Source organism: Triturus cristatus, chromosome 12 (assembly GCF_964204655.1).
Source record: "Triturus cristatus chromosome 12, aTriCri1.1, whole genome shotgun sequence".
NCBI lineage: Eukaryota > Metazoa > Chordata > Amphibia > Caudata > Salamandridae > Triturus > Triturus cristatus.
In genome coordinates this window covers 733345704-733368032 of record NC_140595.1, presented here as the reverse complement: position 1 = coordinate 733368032, position 22329 = coordinate 733345704, and the positions used below count along the sequence as shown (strand labels likewise).

Sequence of the window (22329 nt, the reverse complement as noted above, 5' to 3'; positions counted from 1 at the left end):
ACAGCCATGGGCCTCAGCTTTGCTGCTGACTCAGGGTAGCCTCAGGGAAGTCTGGAAATCCACCTCTGGTGATGCGGAGACTTCGGCGTCCGGCAGGAGTTTCAGCAATGCAGACCGGTCAGTTGCTTCTTTGGTGCCTGCCAAGCAGGAGAGTCACTCCTTGACCCCAAGGGAGATTTCTTCCGTCTTCTAGTCGTGATAGAAAGTCGAAGGTCCAGGATATATGTTTCAGAGGTTCGTCCATGGTAATCTAAAGTCCTAGGGACGGGGTTCTTATACTTATACTAAGTTTAGGGGATGGACTACCTCTAAGGCTCCACCTATGGGTGGGCCTGGGGTGGGGGTGGTTACACCCCTTCCCCTTTGTCCAGTTTCGTGCCAGAGCAGGGGCTGAGTGCCCCTGAAACCGGTTTGAACTGGGCTATGCACGGGGACACCTTGCGTGCCCCAGGCAGTGTCTCAAAAGCATTCACTGAATGCACCCACCCTTCCCCAATACACATCAGCCTGTCTGGGGAGGTGGTTACACCTCCCTGTGACAGGAAACCTATTGTCCAGGCCTCCCCTGCCGAGTTTTCCCCAGCAGCAGGAGGCCAGACCCGTGTCTGTGGCAGTGTCATCCATTTTGTGATGCCAGGGCTTTGAAAGGTTTTAACCGGGTTAAGCCAGTGTGAACATGTCTCTCCCTCTAGAAGGGTGGAATGCTACCCCCGCCGCCAGGACTGGGAGGGGGGGGGGGGGGGGGGGGTAGTATTCCAAAGCGTTTGACACCAAACACGACATGTTTTGATGCAGCCATTCCAAAGTTGGCATTTACCGTGAGGTTATAATGCACTTAAGAGTATATGGTATAGCTGTATCACAGAACAGCCATAAGGAAGTATTTCTGAATGCTGCAGAGGGGCTCAGCTCATGCTTGGGCACCCTCTCACATAAAACCAAGCACTCCTCCTTCAGGATTGTCAAGGCCTGCCGTAGGAGTGACTTATAGGTTTATATGTGTCTGTATAAGGTAGTGATATAGGTAGCCTATACCACAGTAAGGGGTGCAAGCACACCCTTACCGAGGTTGCAGTAGCAGACCTGTGGTGTCATTTTGAAGTGCTTCCCAGGGGTGGCATAATACATGCTGCAGCCCCTGGTAGGCCTCTGAGGTACCTATGCCCTAGGTACATTGTATACCATATACTAGGGGCTTATAAGGCACTCCAGAATCCAATTAGATATGTACCTAATGTACATGGAAACCATTTTACAGAGAAAGCAGATAGTTGGACTGCGATCCTGCTATTCAGGGCCCCAGTCTAAGTCATAAACCAGCAAAACACCAGGAAAAAAGTGGGGGCAACCATATAGTCAGATTCCAACTTCCTACAGGCTCGAAACTGCACTGTGTACAGAACAAATCTGATAAAATGGAGCGTCCGAGAGGGAGTCAGGTGAAACTTCGGCATGCTGATAGTGCCCCCCAGGGAATGCAGTAGGCTCGGCGTAGTGTGGAGGTGGAAGACAACTTCTTCGGGGGAGCCCGCCTTCAAGAGCCAATCGTCTAGCGAGGGAGGGAAGATTGGAACCCCTAATCTCTGTAAGTGTGCTGCAACCACAACCATCACCTTGGTAAACACCCGAGGGGCACTGGTGAGGCTAAAGTGCAGCTCGACAGACTGAAAGTGCTTGTGGCCCACTGTGAATCGCAGGTAACACCTGTGTATAGGCAGAACAGGAATGTGAAAATATGCATCCTGCAATCCAACGCTACTATCTAGTTCCCGGGACCGGGGCAAACAGAGCTTAAGGAAGCATCTTGAATGTCTCCTTTTTCAGGAAGTAGTTGAGAGGGAGCAGGTTTAGAATAAGAGAGGCAACACTTCCTAATGGAGTAAGGAGAAGTGGTCTTCCGTCAGTCTGTCATAAGTGGGCAGCATGGGTGGAGGAGTGGTCACAAAGGGAGGAGTGCAGTCCCTTTGGATAAGCTGCAAAACCCAACGGTCAGATATTATTGACCACCAGTGGTGCAGGCGATTGTGTATCTTGCCCCCCACTGGATGCCCATGATGGTCAGAGGGCAAACTAAAAGGGTTTGGAGGCTGCGGCTTCAGAAGGTGGGGTGTGGTTGGAAGGGTGGATTGGTGTGACTTCTGGCTACCTGTCCCACGTGGTCTGTGGGATCTGCGTCGTCAGCCACAAACAGATTGTGAATCTTGCTGGCCCTGGTTGCTGGAAAAGTAAAGACGCAGTTGAATGCCCCTTCGGTGGCCATGAAAGAGGCAGAAGGTGGACTCGGGTTGACGAGGGGCCATGGAAAGGCCCCAGAACCTGTACGTAGCCCTGCTGTCCTTAAAGCACTCCCGTACGGAGTCCATCTTCTCTCCCAACAGACGAGAACCATCAAAGGGAATGTCCATGAGCGAGGCCTGGACATCCTCTGAAAATCCAGTGGTTCTCAAACAGGCGTGGCGCCTAAGGGCCAATGAAATCGATCTGCCCAGAGAGTCTGTTGTATCCAGCCCACATCTTATGGTTAACTTGCCTGCAACTCTCCCATCAGCAATTCCTTTGAGAGAGTGTGACTCAGGCCTCCTCGGAGACCAAAGGCAGCACCTGCGCAACCAAGTTGCAGATTGGATGGGAGTATCGAGCCAAGAGGCATGTGGTGTTCACCGACTGCAGTGCCAGGCTGGCAGAAGAGAACGTCCTCTTCCCAAAGGTATCAAGGCTTTTGGATTCCCTATCTGGTGGAGTGGTAGGCAATGCGCCAGGTTTGATTTTAAAGGTGGAGGCCTGGACCACCAAGCTTTCCACGGTGGGATGCTGGATGAGGAAACTGGAGTCCCATGGGGCAGAGCAATGGAGGCAGGCAATCATCGTATGCACAGGAGCCCCTGTTTAGGGCTTCGACCAGGCCCACAATAGAAAGTCAGTAAGGGCTTCATTAAATGGTAAGTATGGTTTGGTGAGGGCTGCTCCCATCTAAAGCACTTCCATCAAGACTTTTAGACGTTTATCTTGACTGCCACAGAAAACAGCATAAGGTCCAGAATGTCAGCCACCCTCCACACCACCACTGCAAATAAGGGCACCCTCCTCTGTAGCCACAGTAGAGGGAGAGATCAGGTCAGTGTCTGGGGAGTTGTCCAGGCCACTGACATCCACCAGATCCTCATACCAGGTATTCTCAAGGATATTCTAATGGCTGGTATCCATAAGGGTCCGCAGACCAATAATCATCCAAACCAGGCCGGTCATAGGAATAAGGAACTGGCTCCAGTATGGAGAGGCTGCCCCCGGTCAGTTTCAGATGGTGCACGTCGGGCGCTGTATCAAAGTCAGCAATGAGGACGGGCGTTGGCACCACTGGGCGCCGGGGGCATCAGCACTGAAGCGGATGCCGGGGGAGATCGAGGTCGCACGATCAGTACCGCTTCAGATCAGTGACTGAATCCCTGGGGCCTGACTGGTCCAGAGGGCAAGCCCGCAGCTGCAAAACGAATAGGGGACCCTTCTGAGCCAGCTCCAGAGGGGTTGGGCTGCCCATAGATGAGGTGCATAGCCTCAAAAGAGTTGGGCGGGGGTGGCTGCAGCTCCCGGAAACTCATGAAGGCGTGAGGATGGGCACAGATCTTGGCCTCGAGTGCCAAAGGCCCCGCGACATGTTAACTGAATTGCATGGCGAAGTCAAAGACCTCTTCAAATTCTTCTTTTTGTGGGACTTACCCGTTGACTTGGAGTGGGATGACAATCGCCGGGTATGACTCAACAAAAGATCTTCAGACCTTCCTCTCAACTGAGGTCTGGAACGTCACGGGGCAGGTTGGCATCAGGAGGCAAGGAGCTTGAGGAACCGCTTCCTCAGCGCCTTAGGGTGCATGGTGCGGCAATCCTCACATGTCTTGGTATCGTGATTGCGCTTCAGACACCAAAGTAAAACCATGTGCGGGTTCGTCATCGACATTTGACGATGACAGGGCCGCACGGTTTAAAACCTGCCTTTCTGGTCGACATCCTCACACTAGGAGACAAAGGCTCGAAAAAAATCTTAAGCAAAAGGTCGAAAAAAGGTGAGTCAAAAAGAGACTTAAGGTAGCTCTCTCCTGATCTGAGCTGACCGGCACAAAAAGAAAATAACTTAAGTCAACGTGCTGGACTAGCACCTATGTAGGCACCGCACACGTCACTTCCGGTGCAGATGATGCCAGGTGGAGTCTAATGACGCCATCTACCGCCAAGTAGAGGTAATGCTCACCAAGTTTCTGGATCCAGTCTGACACCTGGGGATTATTCTAAGGTGAGGAATATGCAGCTAGAAGTCTCTATCAGATAAAAAAAACGGAAATAAAATCTCCGATTTCTCCAAGATTTCTGGAGTGTTATACTATTTCTCCTTTGAGAAGGGGGAGCGGATTTCCTTCTGTAGCATTTGGCACTTTAGTGAGGACGTCAGTAGAGCTAGATTTTTGTGCAGTTTTTACACACGATGTATGCCTTTCCTTGAGTGTTTCTTTTTAAGGAAACTCCAATTTCTTTCTGTGATGCGGTGGCTGCAGGCGCTTTAGGATGCAAGTCCAGTTCTGGAAACTCCAGGTTTCATTTTTGGCACTACGTTAGTGGAATTGCTTGATGAAGCACTTTTCACACAATCATTCCCAAACAAGGGAGTATAATTGTCACTTAGATATATACATATATTAAATAAACATACAGTATCGGCATTGCCCAAAGAGCTTCATAAGCCAGAGGACACCATCATGAGCATCACAATAATTTGGTAAACCACATTTTGTAATATAAACAGCCTACATGAAATGACATCCTGCTAACCACATGTTCCTGAGAAAACAATCTAGCTGGGATGCTCCTCTTCATCTTTTTTGAACTCTCTGTTTCTTGAAAGAGTCTTTTCATTTGGTCCAAATTACTAGTGTTGATGAAGCCAGAAAAGGCTTAAGCATACTGAATCCGAAATCTATTGTAGGGACCTCTGTAATGGGGAACCAGGCAAATCCTTAATTTCCTTCTCTACTCTAACAGAGTTTTTCTGGGAAAGCACGTCATCAGTATGTGGTACAAAGAGCAACAAGTGTGCGACAGAAAATCACAATTTTTAGTTGTGCATCAACCTTATAAGACAAAAGCAAGAGGAGCTTTGTAGAGTATGACAGTATTTGCTTGCTGATGCACAGATTATATGACTGAAAACCACACAGGCTTCACAAACCACCCTGTATTAAATCCTCAGTCACTGGGGAGCTATTCAATTATGTGCTGCACTGGGTCTTACAATGACAGGTCATATTTGCCTAACAGATCTGAAGCACTGCCTACCCTGAAGACAAATGAACATGGAGTATCATTTTCCCTCTCTGTGCATTAGCCTCGCCTGCTTTTGGATTAAGCATGTCAGAATCTAAGCCATCCATCAAGAGTAGTAGCGTAAAACCTGCTCCCAATATTTTGACTCTCTAAAATACTCACATGCTGCTGATGGATCTCAAGCTTTTAAACTTTTCTCTATTTACCACTGTTCTAGGTTACACTTCACTCTCTTAATCCAACTCTACATCTACCCTACACCCTGTTGTGTTCCAGCTCTTCTCTGCAGGCCCATAGCCTCATAAGCCTCTTGTTACCTAGTTTTTAGGTCTCGCCTGAGCCAGCGCATGCGCTACCCTGGCGAGACATTTAGTGAGTGGGCTTTCAAAAGTCCGATTGGGTGGCATAGAGCGTGCGGTAACGCGCACAATGACGAGCAGAGGCGCCATCTGTCTTTTCTCTCTCGTCATGGTGCGCACATATCGCACACCACTCGCCAGACGTGATGCTGCAGCTGATTTCACTTTTGTGCACTACAGCGCGCGATCAGAGATCAGTTTCACTTTAACAGCCGTTTCACTTTCATGGCCACGCGGCCATGCGCATGTTTTCTTTTTCTTCTTACCTTCTCTTTTCTGTTTCATCTTTTCCCTTGAATTTGACTTTCACTTAACATTTCTCTCTTACCCCCTGTCCTTCCCCCTTTAGTTTCCTCTCACGATCCCGTTACTTCTCGCCAACCTCTCCTTCCTTTCCTTCTTCTCCCATTCAGTTTTCCATTGCTTCCCCTTCCCCAACAAAGCCCAGCGTCTCCGACCCAGGGCTTCCCTGCGTGCGAGTGTGCGCGTGTGTTTACAGGCAGGACTGACTTAGTCAGCAGAACCTGTTCTGATGAGCTACAGCCTGTGCGTGATGAGCCGCCTAGCCTGCTCGTGGGCTTCAGACTAGTTCCAGCAGCATGAAGGCGGAAACGTGAGGCAGCGTTTCCCCTCTCAGGCTCTCATGGCAAAATGGTGTCCGGCAGCAGAGGGTCCCCGACTTCCAGAGCCCTGCAATCCACCCTGAAGGACTGGATGCTGAGCCTGTGATGTAGGCTGCTGTCTGCCTGGCCGACATTTGTACCATTACTAACTAGTGCCCTTACAGTTGACTCAGCCTTACCAACGAAAATATCTAGATTGGAGTAGAAGAATGGGATTTTTAAGGGCAGTAAGCAAATGTAATCTCACCCGGAGTCAGGCGTATCATTTTTTGCCTCAAGTACCTGCCTTTGTCTATCATTTTCACCCTTTAAGATTCCTACTCTGCCTGCTCTCAGACAACAAGTTGATTTTAACACCCTATACCTCCCATGTAAGTGGTACTTGGGTAAAGATGCAATGAACTTAGCTAACCTCAAGCCTCACTTTCTCTGTACTAGATCTTTAAGATGTGATGGGACTTTTTCTCTTGCTCTACTTTTGACCAGAAACAGATATTTTGAAAACAGGTATTAACCTTCCAGTTGACCTAAGGTAGGTAAATTATCTACATGTTTACAAGCAAACAATGACCAATGTCCACCAGACAATGAGTGTGGCCTGCAGACTCCCAGTTTTCTTCTACTACTTCTGATACTACGATGAAACTGGGCTTCCTAGGTTCAACTGTCTTTAAGGAAACAGTTAGAAGCATGTGCCATGACGTTCAAATAACATAGCGTAACCCCAGAGAATCGAAGTTTATTTGACCTTTGCCTGCCAAAATCAGGAAGAAACAAAGCTTTGCCACTCTGGTCAAAAAGAATAGCACAGGAGACCTCCAAATCACTTACTGCAGAAAGGAGAATTGACATCTGGAATGTGTGTTATTACATTTTTTTACATTAGGCCCTCAAACTTTCGTTGTTCAGTGAAATCTGATGCGGCTCAGTGGTAATAAAAAGCCATTCTTTTTTATTCCATACTGTATGTAAAATGTGTTATTTGTCTCAGTCTACGTGCAAGCTGGAAGTTATCCTGTAAAACAAATAACAAATCTATTTTTGTTATGACCAAGTAAGATACCTTTGTGATGATCCTGCCAGTGTTCTACCTGTTTTGCGGTTAAATGGAGGATTCATTTTGGAGTTCAAGTCCAAACCTAAAGAATAGCACTAAACTCCCATTAGCACATCATGGTATCATCACCCCAGGTCTAACATTCATAGGTCCCACATGGTTCTGAAAGTATGCAAACACTATTTAAAAGCTTACCAAATGAAGGGGGAAATCTTTGTTTCTGCATTGCTAACATTAGCAACATGGGTTTCATTTTGTGATTGGCTTTCAGAAGCTTTTATTTTCAAATTAAACTAATTTGGGAGACAGCTCTTTTTATTTTCCCTGAATAATATTCTAATTATGATGATACTCTACTGCCCTTTCAGTCTTCACTATAATTCATGAATCATTCATGACCAGGTAATATTTAATCAGAGTTTGAATTTTTTTGACTAAGCATGGCTCTTTGGATTATTTCCCCCTTTATTTTACATGCTGTTTCAGTTTTCAGTGCATTGAAATCACCAGCGATTGTCTAGTGCCTCTGAGGAGTAAACTCACATTAAGTGGAGAAGGGTAATGTTTGTAATCTGCTTGATATGTTTCTAAATGTAACTACCAATTGAACTTTCAGCTCTTTCAGCTTTATCAATCCTACTTACCTTTCTGCATGGCAGTTGCATTCGATTTCCATTTTCCACACTACATGAGGCCTCAAGGAACATTTTGCGGAGATATTTACCTCAATAACTAAAGCAAACAAGCTTTGGCATAGCCAATAGATCTTGCCTTTGGGACCTTATAAGTGTTTAGCCATGCAACAGTTGATATTGTTGCACTAAGGATATTGTGCTGCATAACTAAATACTTATACGGTCCCAAAAGCGAGACCTATTGGCTATGCCAATGCTTGTTTACCTTCCTATCCCCTCACAGTTTATCATGCAGTGCCCTAATACCCCTGTTTTAGTCCCTCTTTTACTCACAGGACCTTCTTGTCTTGCTTCAGCAGTTTGAAGGAAAATTCACAAAGAATGTCCAGAAAGGTCAGGTTCTGTGGGACGTTGTCTGCACCAGCAGGAGGAGGGTCCTTGAAAGCAAACTTAATGCCCTCCCTGAATAAAAGGAAAGATGGTCATATGTAGAGAATGTTCAGACACAAGCAAGACAGTTTCCGAATTTTCTTTACGGTTTGTTTTAGAGAGGACTGTGCTACGCATGAAACACATCATAATTCCATTATTGCAGATGATGCATGGCCCATTCAAGAGGGTGAACTGTATCCTGCCGGGACTAGTAATATCTGCAATTAGGACTTAAAATGCTTAAGTTGCCAAGGCATTACTTGCTCATCCAGTTAAGTTTTTTTTACCTTTCATCGTGCTACTTTTACTCCTAAATTCACAACGGGACAAAAGTGAGTAGAAATTTAAAAAAATGCACACAGATAAAAGCATGGATGCAGGTGCCTAGGAAACGAACATGATTCATAATGTACAAAGTGATGCATAAAAATCTTACTTTATATATGTATGGAATAATGTTTAAAAAAAATAGGTCCATTCCACTAAACTCACGAGTTTCTCTTTGGAACGTAGCACGTTCCTGGTTGTAGATCATACTTGTAATTTTTTTTTTTGTATTTTCTTCAGATATTTGTAATAAATGTACACACAATCAAGCCACCTCTGCACGTTGGCACAAAGCCCTAACTTTGCAGTGGGTGATGCACAAATAGGTATGTAGTTTGAACTGTGTTAATTCATCCATTATCCCTCCCCAAGCAGCTTATGGTGTGTATGGAGAAACGCACAATAATAAAAAGCCAAACATCCATGCGGTACCACCCACCGCAAAGCAATCACTTTGTAAAAACATAATATTTTAGTGTGCAGGATAAATTTATAGTTTAGTACTGCACAATTCTCAATTGTATGCACCTTCTTTATTACACAATTGCCATATTTTCCTCCTCCCTCCTTTCTGAAAGGAAACCACTGTAGCACATTTCCACTAACATGGAGGAAACCCTGATCATAACCAGATTCTTACTCAAAGCTTTTACTATAAACGGTACCATTACCCTCCCACTAACTCTAATCAATATATTTGAGGGTTTGTTAGGGAAAGTTGTCTCTGCAACAAGTGTGCTTTGCAATACTTATTCTCACGTAATTTAATTTTCAATACATTTTTTTTAAAAATGTTAAAGCGTATAAGGTGGTGATTTGACAGGCTTCTGACAGTGTAAAAGCAGGGTTATGTAGTGTCACTATCTTAAATATTGTAGGGCTGTATTAAAATATAGCAAAGATCTCCTACACTTAAACTCATTTTTGTGCTGGGCTGCATGCAACATTTCCACTTTATGAAGAATAAAGTCCCAAACGATGTCGAGAAGGAAGTGGAGTTGATGAACCCTAGGAGTAAGTAAATACTTCCCTTCATCCAAGTTAGAGCTTGGCCCGGCGCAAAAATATGAAAGAGGAAGACAGCTCTTCTGTAGCGTGCACCGTTGCCTTTCTTAGTTAACGTCTGAATGGCAAAGTCAGGCATGTGTGCATTTAGAGACTGGAGTGGAAGCCAGCGGGATGTTCAGCACAGGCTGGCTGACTGCTAATATGTCTCTGCCCCCAGTGATCTTGCATGAGTCCTCCATGGAGTACCTATTAGTATAGTACGGTTGCGCTGTGACTCACTTGTGAAGCATGACGACTGGTTCACGGTTCCGTAACTGATCGGGTCCAAACATAATGGCGAAGCGGCGGCCCAGGTCCCGTAAATCCATGAAGGCCTGAGTGCAGCGGATTACAAACGGTCCATGGTCCTCAACCATCTCTGCAAAAACCTTACCACACAAAGAGAAAGATAAAACAGAAAGCGACTGACCAGTGTCCATGACTTTTCAACTTTTACATCACAATTAGAATAAGCTTCGGTTAAAGTGAGGATTTAAACTACTTTTGTAGAAACATAACTGGAAACACCAATTGCTTGCCAAAATGTTTTAAAAGCTGTTGAATAAATGTCACACCCAGTGCTATTTAGATGTGACGAAAACTAGAGAACTGAACATCTCGAAATGGAGGCATGTTAGTGTGAGTCAAGACACTGCAGAGCACGAATGCAGATGAATGAACTACCTTCTCCTGCCTTTCTAAATGTAGTATATTTCATGAGTAGAAACAGAGGAACCATATTGGGGGAGCACCTATGCAGCCATTGAACAATAAACTCTGCCCCTATTCACTATTCCAAATTGCAACCAGTATCATCTGTTGGATTTTTCTTCAAATGAGAGTTATCAAGTCAGTACCTTCACCCACTGTTTTCCACAGCTTCTCCACACGAGCAACTCTGTCTGATGCTTTTACTGAGGCATGTTTTACCACGTTTAGGACAATACCAGAGCATCTATTTTAGTTTCAGAGACGAATAACACCCAAACATCTCTTACAGCTTGCAAGACCGTTTCCAGAGAGCACCCCTGGGCTGTAACTGCTCTTTCCAGACCACAGAGTGATTCCGATAATTACTTAAGTCAGGATCTGCAATACTTTTCGAAAATGTGTATTTTCTTGGATTCTGCGAGTTTACGTCTTTAGCATATTTTAACTGAAGAGGCTAATGCTACATTGGTAAACTATATTTTGTAATTATTCAGCTATTTTAAACCAATAACCACTCAAGTATATTTTATTAGTTTGATTTGCTGCTAATTAGGCAATACAAACCACACATCGAAAAAAATAATCTCAAATTAATTAGATCGACAATAAAAACAACTATTATTCACGTGCTATTGGGTTCCTCCAGTTCGGAAGATGTAGGCGTGGTCAAAATAAGAAAAACATGTACACGTAAAACATGTTAGAATAAATACAGTATATACACCCATAAAACATGATACAATGGATACAATAAAAAGCTACGACCCTACTTTAGATATAAAACAACTCTTTCAACACAGCTCAAACCAGACCAAGACATAAAAATACCAAGTAAATACTTTACCGGCCAATGTTCACATCAGAGAGACTAGTGACTTGACAAAGCAGATTGTGCAATATGAGAAAACTGTACAAAATACGTTAAAATTCACGCTTATTAATTAAAAAGCATTCATGAGGGGAAGAGTTGTCTACTGACCTCCGATGATGCAACACCGGCAAAAATGTGCAAAACTACATGAACATTCATACTCCCAAGATAGAAAGAGCAATAATAGCGTCCCCCAACCCCACCCCTCGCTCTTTCATTAAGCGGTTTAATGCTTGTTTCTATTGGAGCGCTGACATGTCTGAGGTGGAATACCAGGTAGGGAGATTTAGGGTCGCTTCCATAACCTGTAAGATGATTACCCATCAGCCCTTGGATTTCCCTTGCAGGTGAAGTAGTAGAATATACCTCAAGGAACCTTCATCCGATTTTAACAGACCTGCCCAACAATTGAGCAACCTCTGGCTATATTTATATAAAAAAAAAAGTTAGGGAGTCCTAACTCTAGTCTAAGCACACTAATCACTGAGCTTGTGGGCAAGCCCTGCCCCTTTTTCCAGGTGGTTCTTTAAATGATTTGTAAGCGCTTTAAAACTTTTTATAACAAAACCTCGCATCCGTAGAGTGAGACTATTTTCGCATTATGTGCCCCTCTCAGCACTTCTACCGACTTGTCTAAAAGCCAAATCTAAACTCTGGCGCGAACCTGCGACGGCCTTGGCACTTGTTTCTTGTGACAAGATATGAATCTAGACGTCAAGGCTATGACTTCATAACACAGCAAGCTATCTGTGTTCCTTAACAACCTCCATTTGGACATCACTCGGCCACCAGCTGAACCTCAGGGGATGCCTCATATCTTTTGAAAAACACACATTACGTTTGTTTTAGCTGTATTGATCTTTAAATCCTTCCCCTTACAGTAATGAGAAAAAAAAGGAATCGACCTGCCACGGCAGCCCCACCGGCGTAAGATCCAGCAGCACCGGTTCATCTGCATAGAACAACGCAGCTTTTGGTTCCGTACCCAAATTTTGAGGGAAGGCCCAAACCTGCTGTAAACCCTTCCAAAGCATCTGCTATATACACTAAAAACAGGAGCTGGGCCAAAATACACCCGTCTCAACCCATTAGGTGTGCTGATATTTTTGGACAGGGCCCATCCCCCCCAAGTTCCTCTAGTCTAGGAGCCATCATGCAACTGGACTATCAGCTTCAACAGTCCTGGGGGGCACTTCCATCTAACCATCTTTTCCCCAAAAATAGATCTATTTACGGTGTCGAATGCGGCAGACACATCGATACAAGCTGCATACAGGGGCTGTTTCTGTGAGAGGGCATAATCCTCCACCAACAACTTTAATATCACAGCCATCCGTAGTTGAGTACCCTTTCTGAAAGCCCATCCCTTTTTGAACAGAGGTACCCGAATACGCTCTTTCCATGTTTCTGGCGAATTTTGACCCCCAATTATTACTCCAAACAGTAGAGCCAAGGTCTGTGCCCAGAGAAGAGGGCTGAGTTCAATAATATCAGCAGAAATACCGTCAGGCCCCTCAAGCCTTTAATCGCTGCTTCGATATCATGCAAAGTTGGGAGCAGGATGATTTCATCAACCCCCTTAAGCGGTGGGCTTGCCTGTCACATACTGGGGGCACACCCAACACCTTATCTAGCTTTGTACAGGTCTGAGATGTAGCTAACCCAAGTTCTTTGGGTATTGACACTGCTATAATGTGTGACAAGCCCAATTGTACGGTTGGAGATGTGTCAAAAACCCTTAAGGTTACCAGTACGCAGGAAAGAGATAGCCTTAGTCCATAGGCTCTCTTTCTCCCTCCACTTAGTTTGCATTTCCTTCCTGAATGCTTTGTCTCGCATATGTTCTTGTTGAGCAAAACTTTGGCCTGTCACTTTTCTGAGCTAAAAAGATCCATTCCGACCCAGCCTTTACATGGTCTGCCACTGCAAAATCCCTTATGGAGGAAATAGGTTTTTCAAAAGCCTTTGCTATGTGACGTTAATTTGCTACCTTAATAACCCCTTCAGACCGTTTATAACATGCCATTTTAACGTGGTTGACCACACAATTCTACAATCTTTTTTATAATACAGCTGACAGCTATTAAGCCACCTCTTTCTTGTCTTGGTTCCCCTGAACAGTGTGAGGACAAGAGGCATATGGTCACTAACGAACAAGTTACTTACCTTTGATAACGATATATCTGTAAGAAACATTAGTTAGTTATAGATTCCTTACCTTAGAATTAACCCCAGGCGTCAGACTGGATCCGGAAAGTTTTTTCGTTAGCAGTACCTCTACGTGTCGGAAGGTGGCGTCGGTCGGCTCTGCGTCCGTCGTTGGGGTCGTGGTTGCTGGGATGACATTGCAGTAGCTACTTAGACGCGCTGACGTCAATTCTGTACACTACTATCTGCATCAGAAATGCAGAGCCATGCAAGACACTGACCACAAAACTAGGGGCCTGAAAGGATATCCTTAACCCTAGAAATCAGTCGCAGAACAGGGAGGATGGGTGGGGCGGTAAGGAATCTATAACTAAATAATGTTTCTTACAGATATAGCGTTACCGAAGGTAAGTAACTTGTTCATCTGAAAGAAACACGTTAGTTATAGATTCCTTACCTTAGAATAGTTACTACAGCAAAACCAACCCCGGTGGTGGGTTTGCGAACCAAGATCACGCCAGAAAGTCCTGGAGAACAGAATGGCCAAAGAAGCCGTCTCTCCGGACTTGGCTGTACAGACAGTAGTGTTTAGTAAACGTGTGCAGTGATGCCCACGTAGCTGCCTGACAGATGTCATGTAGAGGAACTCCTCTTCCCAGGGCAGAAATGGCTGCCGTCGCCCTGGTGAAATGGGCACGTAGCCCCACTGGAGGCTCCTTTTTAGACAGAGAATAGCATGCTTTTATACGCAAAACGAACCATCGAGAAAGGGTTCGCTTGTGTTCGACCCAACCTTTCTTGGCACCCACGTAGTCAACAGAGTTGGTCATCCACCTGGAATTGTTTTGTGCGATCCAGATAGAAAGAAGCAAAAAACCAAAGGAAATGATGGACGGAGTGTTGAACACTGCAAGCACTCACCCCCAGTCAACTGATCTGGGTTTAATCCATCAACGTGCTTTAGCCCACTCTGCCACCCCAGTTCAGACATGGCCATATGCAAATCAGTCTGACCCTGTGCCTCATGGGAACAGTCCAGCCCGAACTGCCAAGCCATGTCTTCCCTGGACCGGAAACAAGCTTCCTAGGACTAGTTTCCGGCATTTCAGCAGTCTTCAGCCAGGCTTGCTTGAATCCAGTGGCAAAGTGAGCAAGGGACTCACCTCTGAGCATACCCTGCCAACTTATGGCGAACAAAGCAAAAAACAAAAGGAAATGATGGACGGAGTGTTGAACATTGCAAGCACTCACCACCCTCTTTTGTAATCCAGATAGAAAGAAAGCGCACGTTTTGGGTCCAGACGGTGGAGCCCCTCTTCCTCTTCCGAAGGATGCGGATGTGAAGAGAAGGTGGGCAAAGTGATAGTCTGCCTGATGTGGAAGGCAGTGACAAGCTTGGGCAGGAAGGATGGACGAGTCCTTAGGACAACTTTGTCCAGATGTACAGAGAGAAAAGGAGGCTTAGAAGAAAGCGCCTGGCGCACACTTACTCGTCTGGCAGAGGTGATGGCCACCAGGAATGCAGTTTTGAGAGTCAAGAGCCATAAAGGACATTTGTGAAGCGGCTCAAAGGGAGCGCACATTAAATAAGTTAAAACCAGGTTCAAGTCCCACTGAACATAACAAAGAGAATAGGAGGAAAGAGAAGAGTTCTGCCTTTCAAAAAGCGACTTACAGCCGGGGACTTGGAAGCCGAAGGAAGGCAGAGATGGCTGAAAGATAGCGCTTGAGAGTGCCCAGAGCAGAGCCCTGCTGGGCTAGAGAACGAAGAAACAAGAGAACCTCAGAAAAAGGGGCAGAAAGGGGATCCAGAGCCTTTGCTGTGCACTATGCCGCATACTTGTTCCACCGGCAGGCGTATACCGTCTTAGTGGAGAGACGCTTGGCTGCCAAGATTACATCACAGACTTCAGGAGGCAGGTCGAAACACGTCAACTGCCGCCGCTCAATCTCCACGCAAGGAGGTGGAGGCTGGTCAGGTTCGGGTGGAGGACCGTCCCCTGCTGCTGCAACAGAAGATCCTCCTGAAGAGGCAGTCTGATTGGAGGATCAATGGCCATGCTGAGCAGCTCGGGATACCAGACTCTTCGTGCCCAATCCGGGGCCACAAGAATGACTTGGGCCCGGTCGCGCCTGATCTTCTTCAGCACTCTGGGCAGAAGTGGTATAGGCGGAAAGGCGTACAACAGAAGGCAACCCCACTCATGACGAAAAGCGTCGCCTAGCGAGTGCCGCCTGGGAAATTCCAAAGCGCAGAATTGCTGACATTGCGCGTTCTCTCCAGTGGCGAATAGATCTAACCAAGGCTCTTCCCACTGTTGAAAGAGACCTTGCACCACCTTCGAGTGAATCCATCATGCACCTGCTGCTGAGGTCGTCCGCCCTGGCGTTCAGAGAACCTGCCAGCTGTTGAACCACCAGGGTTATGCCCTGATGTTCCAGCCATGTCCAGAGGCGGAGGGCCTCTTGACATAGGGTCCAGGACCCCACCCGCCCTGTTTGTTGCAGTACCACATGGCGGTGGTGTTGTCCGTGAACACCTGCACTACTCTTCCCCGGACAGAGGGAAGGAATGCCTAAAGTGCAAGACGAATTGCCCGGAGCTCCAGAAGGTTGATGTGGAGCCCGGAATCCGCCGGAGACTAGAGGCCTCTGATCTCTGCCTCTCACATGTGGCCGCCCCATCCCAGAAGGGATGCGTCCTTCACCACTGTGTTGTCTGGTTGGGGATGGGAGAGGAATGTGTCATTGACCCAATCCTGGTTCGTGAGCCACCACTGCAGTGGATGCAATCGGACAGATTCCCCTGATGCTGCGCCCAATGGAACTTCAGGTCCCACTGCAGAGCCCGCATATGCCACCTGGCATGGTTGACCAGCAGGATGCAGGAGGCCATGAGGACCAGCAGCCTCAGAGTCATTCTGACCGAAACCAGGGATAGAGGCTGAAAGATCGGATTCAAAGCCTGAATATCCCGGACTCGCTGTTCAGGAGGATAGACCCGAAACCACGTCGTGTCCAGAACTGCTCTGATGAAGAGGAGCTTCTGAGAGGGAACCAGGTGTGACTTCGGCACATTGATAGAGAACCCCAGCGAATGCAGGACGTCGGCCGTAGTCTTGTAGAACTGGCTTTTGGACACCCCTCCCAACTGGAGGGTCAAAGCCAGCAGTGCAGGGGACACCTAGAATCTACGGGTTCACCTTGATTACTCAGGTATTACCAAAAGAGACCAGGACAACTTAGCTGTGGAGGAAAGTTAATTACTTTATTAGCTCGAGCTAAGGACAGGGTCCCAAAATGGTACAAAGACAATTCTACGGAGACTGCTGCTTCACTCTGCAGCGCACACATAATTATAGCACTAGCCACACCCTTTACACATCCAACAAGTTCCTCATCAGTCTCAAGTGGCGTAATCGTGGCCAGAGAGCGTCTGTCTCGGATTGCACAATGTACACAGCCTCTTGCTTCAGCGCCCAGATGGCATGGTCACAGAGCACAGCTGTTGGGTCTAAGAGGCTGAGTTACCAACAGTGGACAGGATGTGGCTAAGTCTCTGGCACAACTGGGGGGGGGGGGGGGGGGAAGGGTAGGGAGAGCGAGGTACACAAGCAGCTTCTGGAATCTGCTCAACCGCAAGGAGCGAGGAGGGTTAAGCAAGTTCTAACAGGGACATAGAAAGCAATCCTTCACCAGGTTGCAGAGAACATGGCAACACGAAATGGAGTCTCAGTGGCCATTTTAAGCATAGTTCAACAGTCCCTCCTTTTGCTATGAAGAGGCAACTTTCAGTCATCACCTAGGTCAATGTCCATCATATTCTGGACCTCCTTCTCAAGCATCATCATGGCCTTCTGGTGGTGTGAATTTACTGGCTTGGGTGTTAAAGAGGTGGCACAGAGGCCACATAGCGCGGGCATACATTGAACACAGAGGCAGCAAGAAAAGAATGCGGCAGCAATGATGGCAACGAAAATCAATATCTTCCATCCCCACTGGGAGACCAGGCCCCAAAACCAACCGGTTAGGGACCATGAACCCTCATCCTGATGGATGTCGGAAACAATCTTATGGAGCTTCTGGATTGCTGGATAAACTGTTGGTGCATTATCAGGTATATATACACAGCAGCTGGTTCTGATCAATTTACAGACTCCTCCACGGTCCGCTAGGATTATGTCAAGAACCATCCGGTTCTGCAAAGTCATGAGGCGGTCCGCTTGAAGTTCAGCAGTGATGTTACTGAGAGCACCGGCAGTCACGTTGATGGTGGCCTCTACCACTCTTGTAAGGTGTCGAATACCGCGACTATTGACCATAGGGCCCCAAAAGGGGAGGAACCCTTTAGCAAAGTCTTCAGCGTCAATTACACCTCTCTTCTGGATGTGGTGTGTTGCATTGGCTGTGTATGTTGGGGGAAGCAACCAGGCGATATAACAGGTGCCAGCCCATGACTTGGGCAGTCAGGTGTAGGCCTTGCTCCCACACACAAAATAGATATTAAGCGAAGTCACCAGATCTGTGCGAGTCGAGCCATTAAGCTGGAGCTGTAGGCGCAGTCACTCTCCCCCACCCATACTGTTCCACTGCTCTCGATGCAGTATCGTCCAGAATGTGGGTAGACAGGGAGGTCCCTGAGGGGCGGCAGCCGTCGTCTCCCTCCACTGCCGGTGAGGCTCAGCGGATAGAAAGACCCGTCGTTGTTCTCATCTTCATCCTTTTCGGGTGAAGTCCTATTCATATTTGGCCACTCCGTAGCCAAAATGTGGGTGAATGCTTGCTTGCTACTATTTTTCCCTGGAGATCGCGTAGATGGTTTACCTGAATAGAAGGCGTCAAAGAATACCGTAAACAATCCGTAGGCTGAACCAGCTCGAGAAAAGGGAGCGGTAATCAGGGGCATCCTTGTGGCCGCAGTATGGGGCAGCAACCCACATACCCAACAGTTTGTTGTATTCACCACAAGCTAGTGCTGGTGTAACATCCGAATGAAAGTATTATAAAATTCTGCCCTGCTTGTTTGCACGTGGGGAGGCAATGACACATGCTGATGAGGCGATTCTGTAGAGGTAGGAGACTCAGGTGCTGCAAGGGCAGCATGTGTTATCCACTCAAGGCAGCCTAGTACAAGTAAAATAATTATGAGTACAAGTAGACAGATCGTGTACCGGCCATGTATTATCTTTATGTACTTTCTCTTCTTCATTTTCCTGTCCTTTAAGCTTTCAACATTCATTTTTGTCACTGTCATGCCTCACCCGGTCTTCCCTACTTGCTGCCTGTGATTGTTGGTTGCTTCACCGGACAGTGATTCCAGCAGTCCTATTGACACACCGATGCACCGGTACCGGTCGGATATATCCGCCGGCAAATATCACAGCCCTGCAGCGAGCGTCAGGCCAGGTGAGGTGAGGTAGAGGGGAGAGACCTTTGTCTCTTCAGTCCTTTTTTCTGGGTCGAAGGTAGTACCTGGTGGATCCGGGCGTTGTTTGATCAGGAAACAACGGTTCCGGCTGTTGAGTGTCCCGCAGCCTCAAACGCGGAGGAACAGCAGCTTGCAGGATGTCGTCCTCTCGCTCAGATGAAGCCCAGGCAACGTTAGCGTCACTGAAGGGTACAAAGCGGGGGACTTTTTCACATTCCTCGTCTCCCAGGCCCTCCTTGACCCACTGGTCGTATGGCAGTGGCAGAGGCACTCGTTTGCAGTGCATCGCGTGTACCCAATTCTTTCTTCCTGCCACTTTCACTGCAGACCTGGTAGCCAACAACACTTGCTGGGGCGCTTTCCACCTCGTCTCCAGGTTCTTGGTCCTCTGGAAGTTGCGGATGCAGACCCAATCACCTGGCTGGATGGTGTGGCCAGGGCCCTCAGGTTTGGGTGGCAGGATGTCCTGTACCTAACGATGAATAAGACGCAGGTTAGTGGTCAATTCATGCAAGTAATCAATCAACAATGGGTATTCGATATCAGAATATTTCTTTGGGAAGGGCACTCCCCAAACATTAGCTGGTCGACCTAACACTATTTCATAAGGAGATAGTCCGGTTCGGAAATGTGCCAAGGCTCTAGTGGATAAAAGGGCAAGGGGCAGGGCGTCCGGCCAATACAGTCCTGTGTCAGCCTGTATTTTAGCCAATTTCAATTTCCCATTGTGGCGTTCAACCAGACCCGCTGACTGGGGGTGATTGGCGGCATGGAACTTCTGTTTGCTCCCCATCCCTACACACACTTTCTTCATTATTTCTCCTGTAAAGTGACTTCCGTTGTCGCTCCAGATAATTCTGGGCATTCCGAATCTGGGAAAGAATTCCTTCAACAGGATCTTAGCAGTGCTGATAGCAGTGTTGTCCTTAAGGGGGTATGCCTCAATCCACTTACTAAAGGCACACACAACCACCAGGACATATCGGCGGTTGTTGCATCTTTCCATCTGAAAATAATCTATTTGGAGCACCTCGAAGGGGCAAGATGGGGGCGCAAAATTCCCAGCAGGTGTTGGTGTGCCCTTACCTGGGTTATGCATCAAACAAATCATGCAAATCCTGACTAGCCTCTCAGCATATTTTGAGATGTGTTTGTTTTGCCATACCGGAGCTAGCAATTTGCAAATACCTTTGCACTAATATGAGCTGGGCCATGAGCCATAGTGACCACTGGCAAAACATAGGCATCGGGTAACAACCACCGCTGTTGTTCAGACAGATCCGTCCAACAGTCATTCTCATCTAACAGGCCTGTTTGCTCTTCCCAGAGAGCCTTTTCCTCTCTAGTTGCCTCCGCCTGTATTTCCTTCACATTGTCAAGAGTGTCCTCATGCATCCTTCCCTCCGGTACCCAATTTGAGGGGCCAACTACATACATACAGGTGGAGAGTTTTTTTGCTGTTTCCTTTGCAGTCTGGTCAGCAAATGCATTACCTCTTCCTATGTCATCTGTTACTTTCTTGTGGGCGCTACATTTAACCACAGCTATCTTGGAAGGAAGGGTCAATGCTTCTAACAGTCTGCTGACCAGCTGACCATGTTGTATCTTAGTACCGTGAGAAGTTAAAAATCCCCTCTCAGCCAAATGTCGCCCAAAATTATGAGCCACTCCGAAAGCATACTGGCTGTCGGTGTAGATGTTGACGGCAATCCCCGCACTTATTCACACGCTCTTATCACCGCCACTAAGTCAGCGGCCTGTGCTGATTGGGAAGGTATCCTCTCACTCTCCACCACTGTCTGTAACGTGGTGATAGCATAGACGGCAGTTGTGCTTCCATCAGGAAGTTTGAAACAAGAACCATCCATATACAGGGTACCATCAGGATCAGTGAGGGGTGTGTCAGTCAAGCCAACACCGCTTTTAGTCTCTTCCCCCGTCCGGAGGACACAATCATGTGGATCAGAACTAGTGTTACCATCAACAAAGGGTAACAATGTGGCTGGATTCAGTGTAGTGCGGCAGCGGATGGTGATATGACTGGCTAAGAGAGTCAACTCATATCCAGACAAACGTGCACTAGTAAGGTGTTGAGTTTTTGTCCTATTCAATAAAGTATCAACTGCGTGAGGAACCATAACAGTAAGCGCAGTATCAAGAACCAGACCAGCAGATTGGCTAATGGATATGGCAGCTGCGGCTGCTGCTCTCAAGCAACTGGGCAACGCGCGTGCCACGGGATCCAGAACTGCAGAAAAATATGCACAGGGGTGTTGTCTGTCACCGAAACGCTGTGTTAACACTGACAATGCGCAACCATCATGCTCATGTACGAAAAGAGTGAAGGGCTTTTGATAACTAGGGGTGCCTAGCACCGGGGCAGGACACAAGGCGGTTTTCAGTTCTTCAAATGCACGCTGGCACTCATTTGTCCAAGGAAGAGGGTGGGGAACATCTTTAAGTGTGAGGGCCAACAAAGGTTTAATGAGTAGAGAAAAATTGGGTATCCATTGGCGGCAGTAGGAGGTGATACCAATGAAAGCACGGACATCTTTCTGCGTTTTTGGTGGGGGGATTTTACTAATAGTCTGTATTCGTTCAGTGGTGAGGCGGCGTCCCTCCTTCGACAGGAGATGACCTAAGTAGGTAACCTCATGTCGACAATATTGGAGCTTGGAGAGGGAAACTGTGATTGAAGTGTGCCAAATGCAGGAGCAATTTCATTGTAGCCTCTTTACATAATGCCTTGGTGTCTGCTGCTATGAGCAAATCATCAACGTACTGGAGTAATGCGGTACCTTGAGGTAGGGACAAGGAATCAAGTTGGCCCTTGAGGGCCTGACTATAAATGGAAGGGCTCTCTGTATATCCTTGTGGAGCTCTACAGAACCGGAAACTACGACCTGCCAATGAGAATCCAAAAAGATCCCTACTCTGTTCATCAACGGGTATACCAAAGAAGGCATTCTACAAATCAATGACAGAAAAGAAACATGACGACGGGGGGATCATAGTAAGGCAGTGATATCTGGGACCATAGGAAACTGGGTGTGAGAAGTTGGCCTGATGTATGATGTCACTAGTTCTAGTGTACACCTTATATCAGTCCAAATACCCTTATGGTGATTGGTTGTAAAGTCAACCTTATAGACCAGCTATCCTAGTGGTAGCATGGACAAGAGCAGTCTTAGGCTAAACTCTGAATGGCATGTGAAGCCAGCTGTGATACCATATATAATCCCTTGAATACCAAATGAAAGGACACCACAACAGATATATATATAAAATAAAGTGTATTTGTTCTAGTCAAACCCTCAGCACTCTTTATGAGATTAGAGGTAAGTACAACACAGTCTTATTCAAGCATACATTAAGTCACAC

At 46.9% G+C, this 22329-nt stretch overlaps 1 protein-coding gene across 1 annotated transcript in view; it reads right to left on the bottom strand.

Annotated features, from left to right (window-relative positions):
* The window catches only part of STAG3 (STAG3 cohesin complex component), a 1816020-nt gene that overhangs the window by 360024 nt on the left and 1433667 nt on the right, over positions 1-22329 (bottom strand). Inside the window, exons 27-28 of the mRNA XM_085637308.1 lie at positions 10031-10179; positions 8318-8446 (exon numbers count right to left, since the gene is read on the bottom strand). Of these exons, the coding sequence (XP_085493434.1) occupies positions 8318-8446; positions 10031-10179 (278 nt within the window). The remainder of the gene's footprint in view (positions 1-8317; positions 8447-10030; positions 10180-22329) is intronic.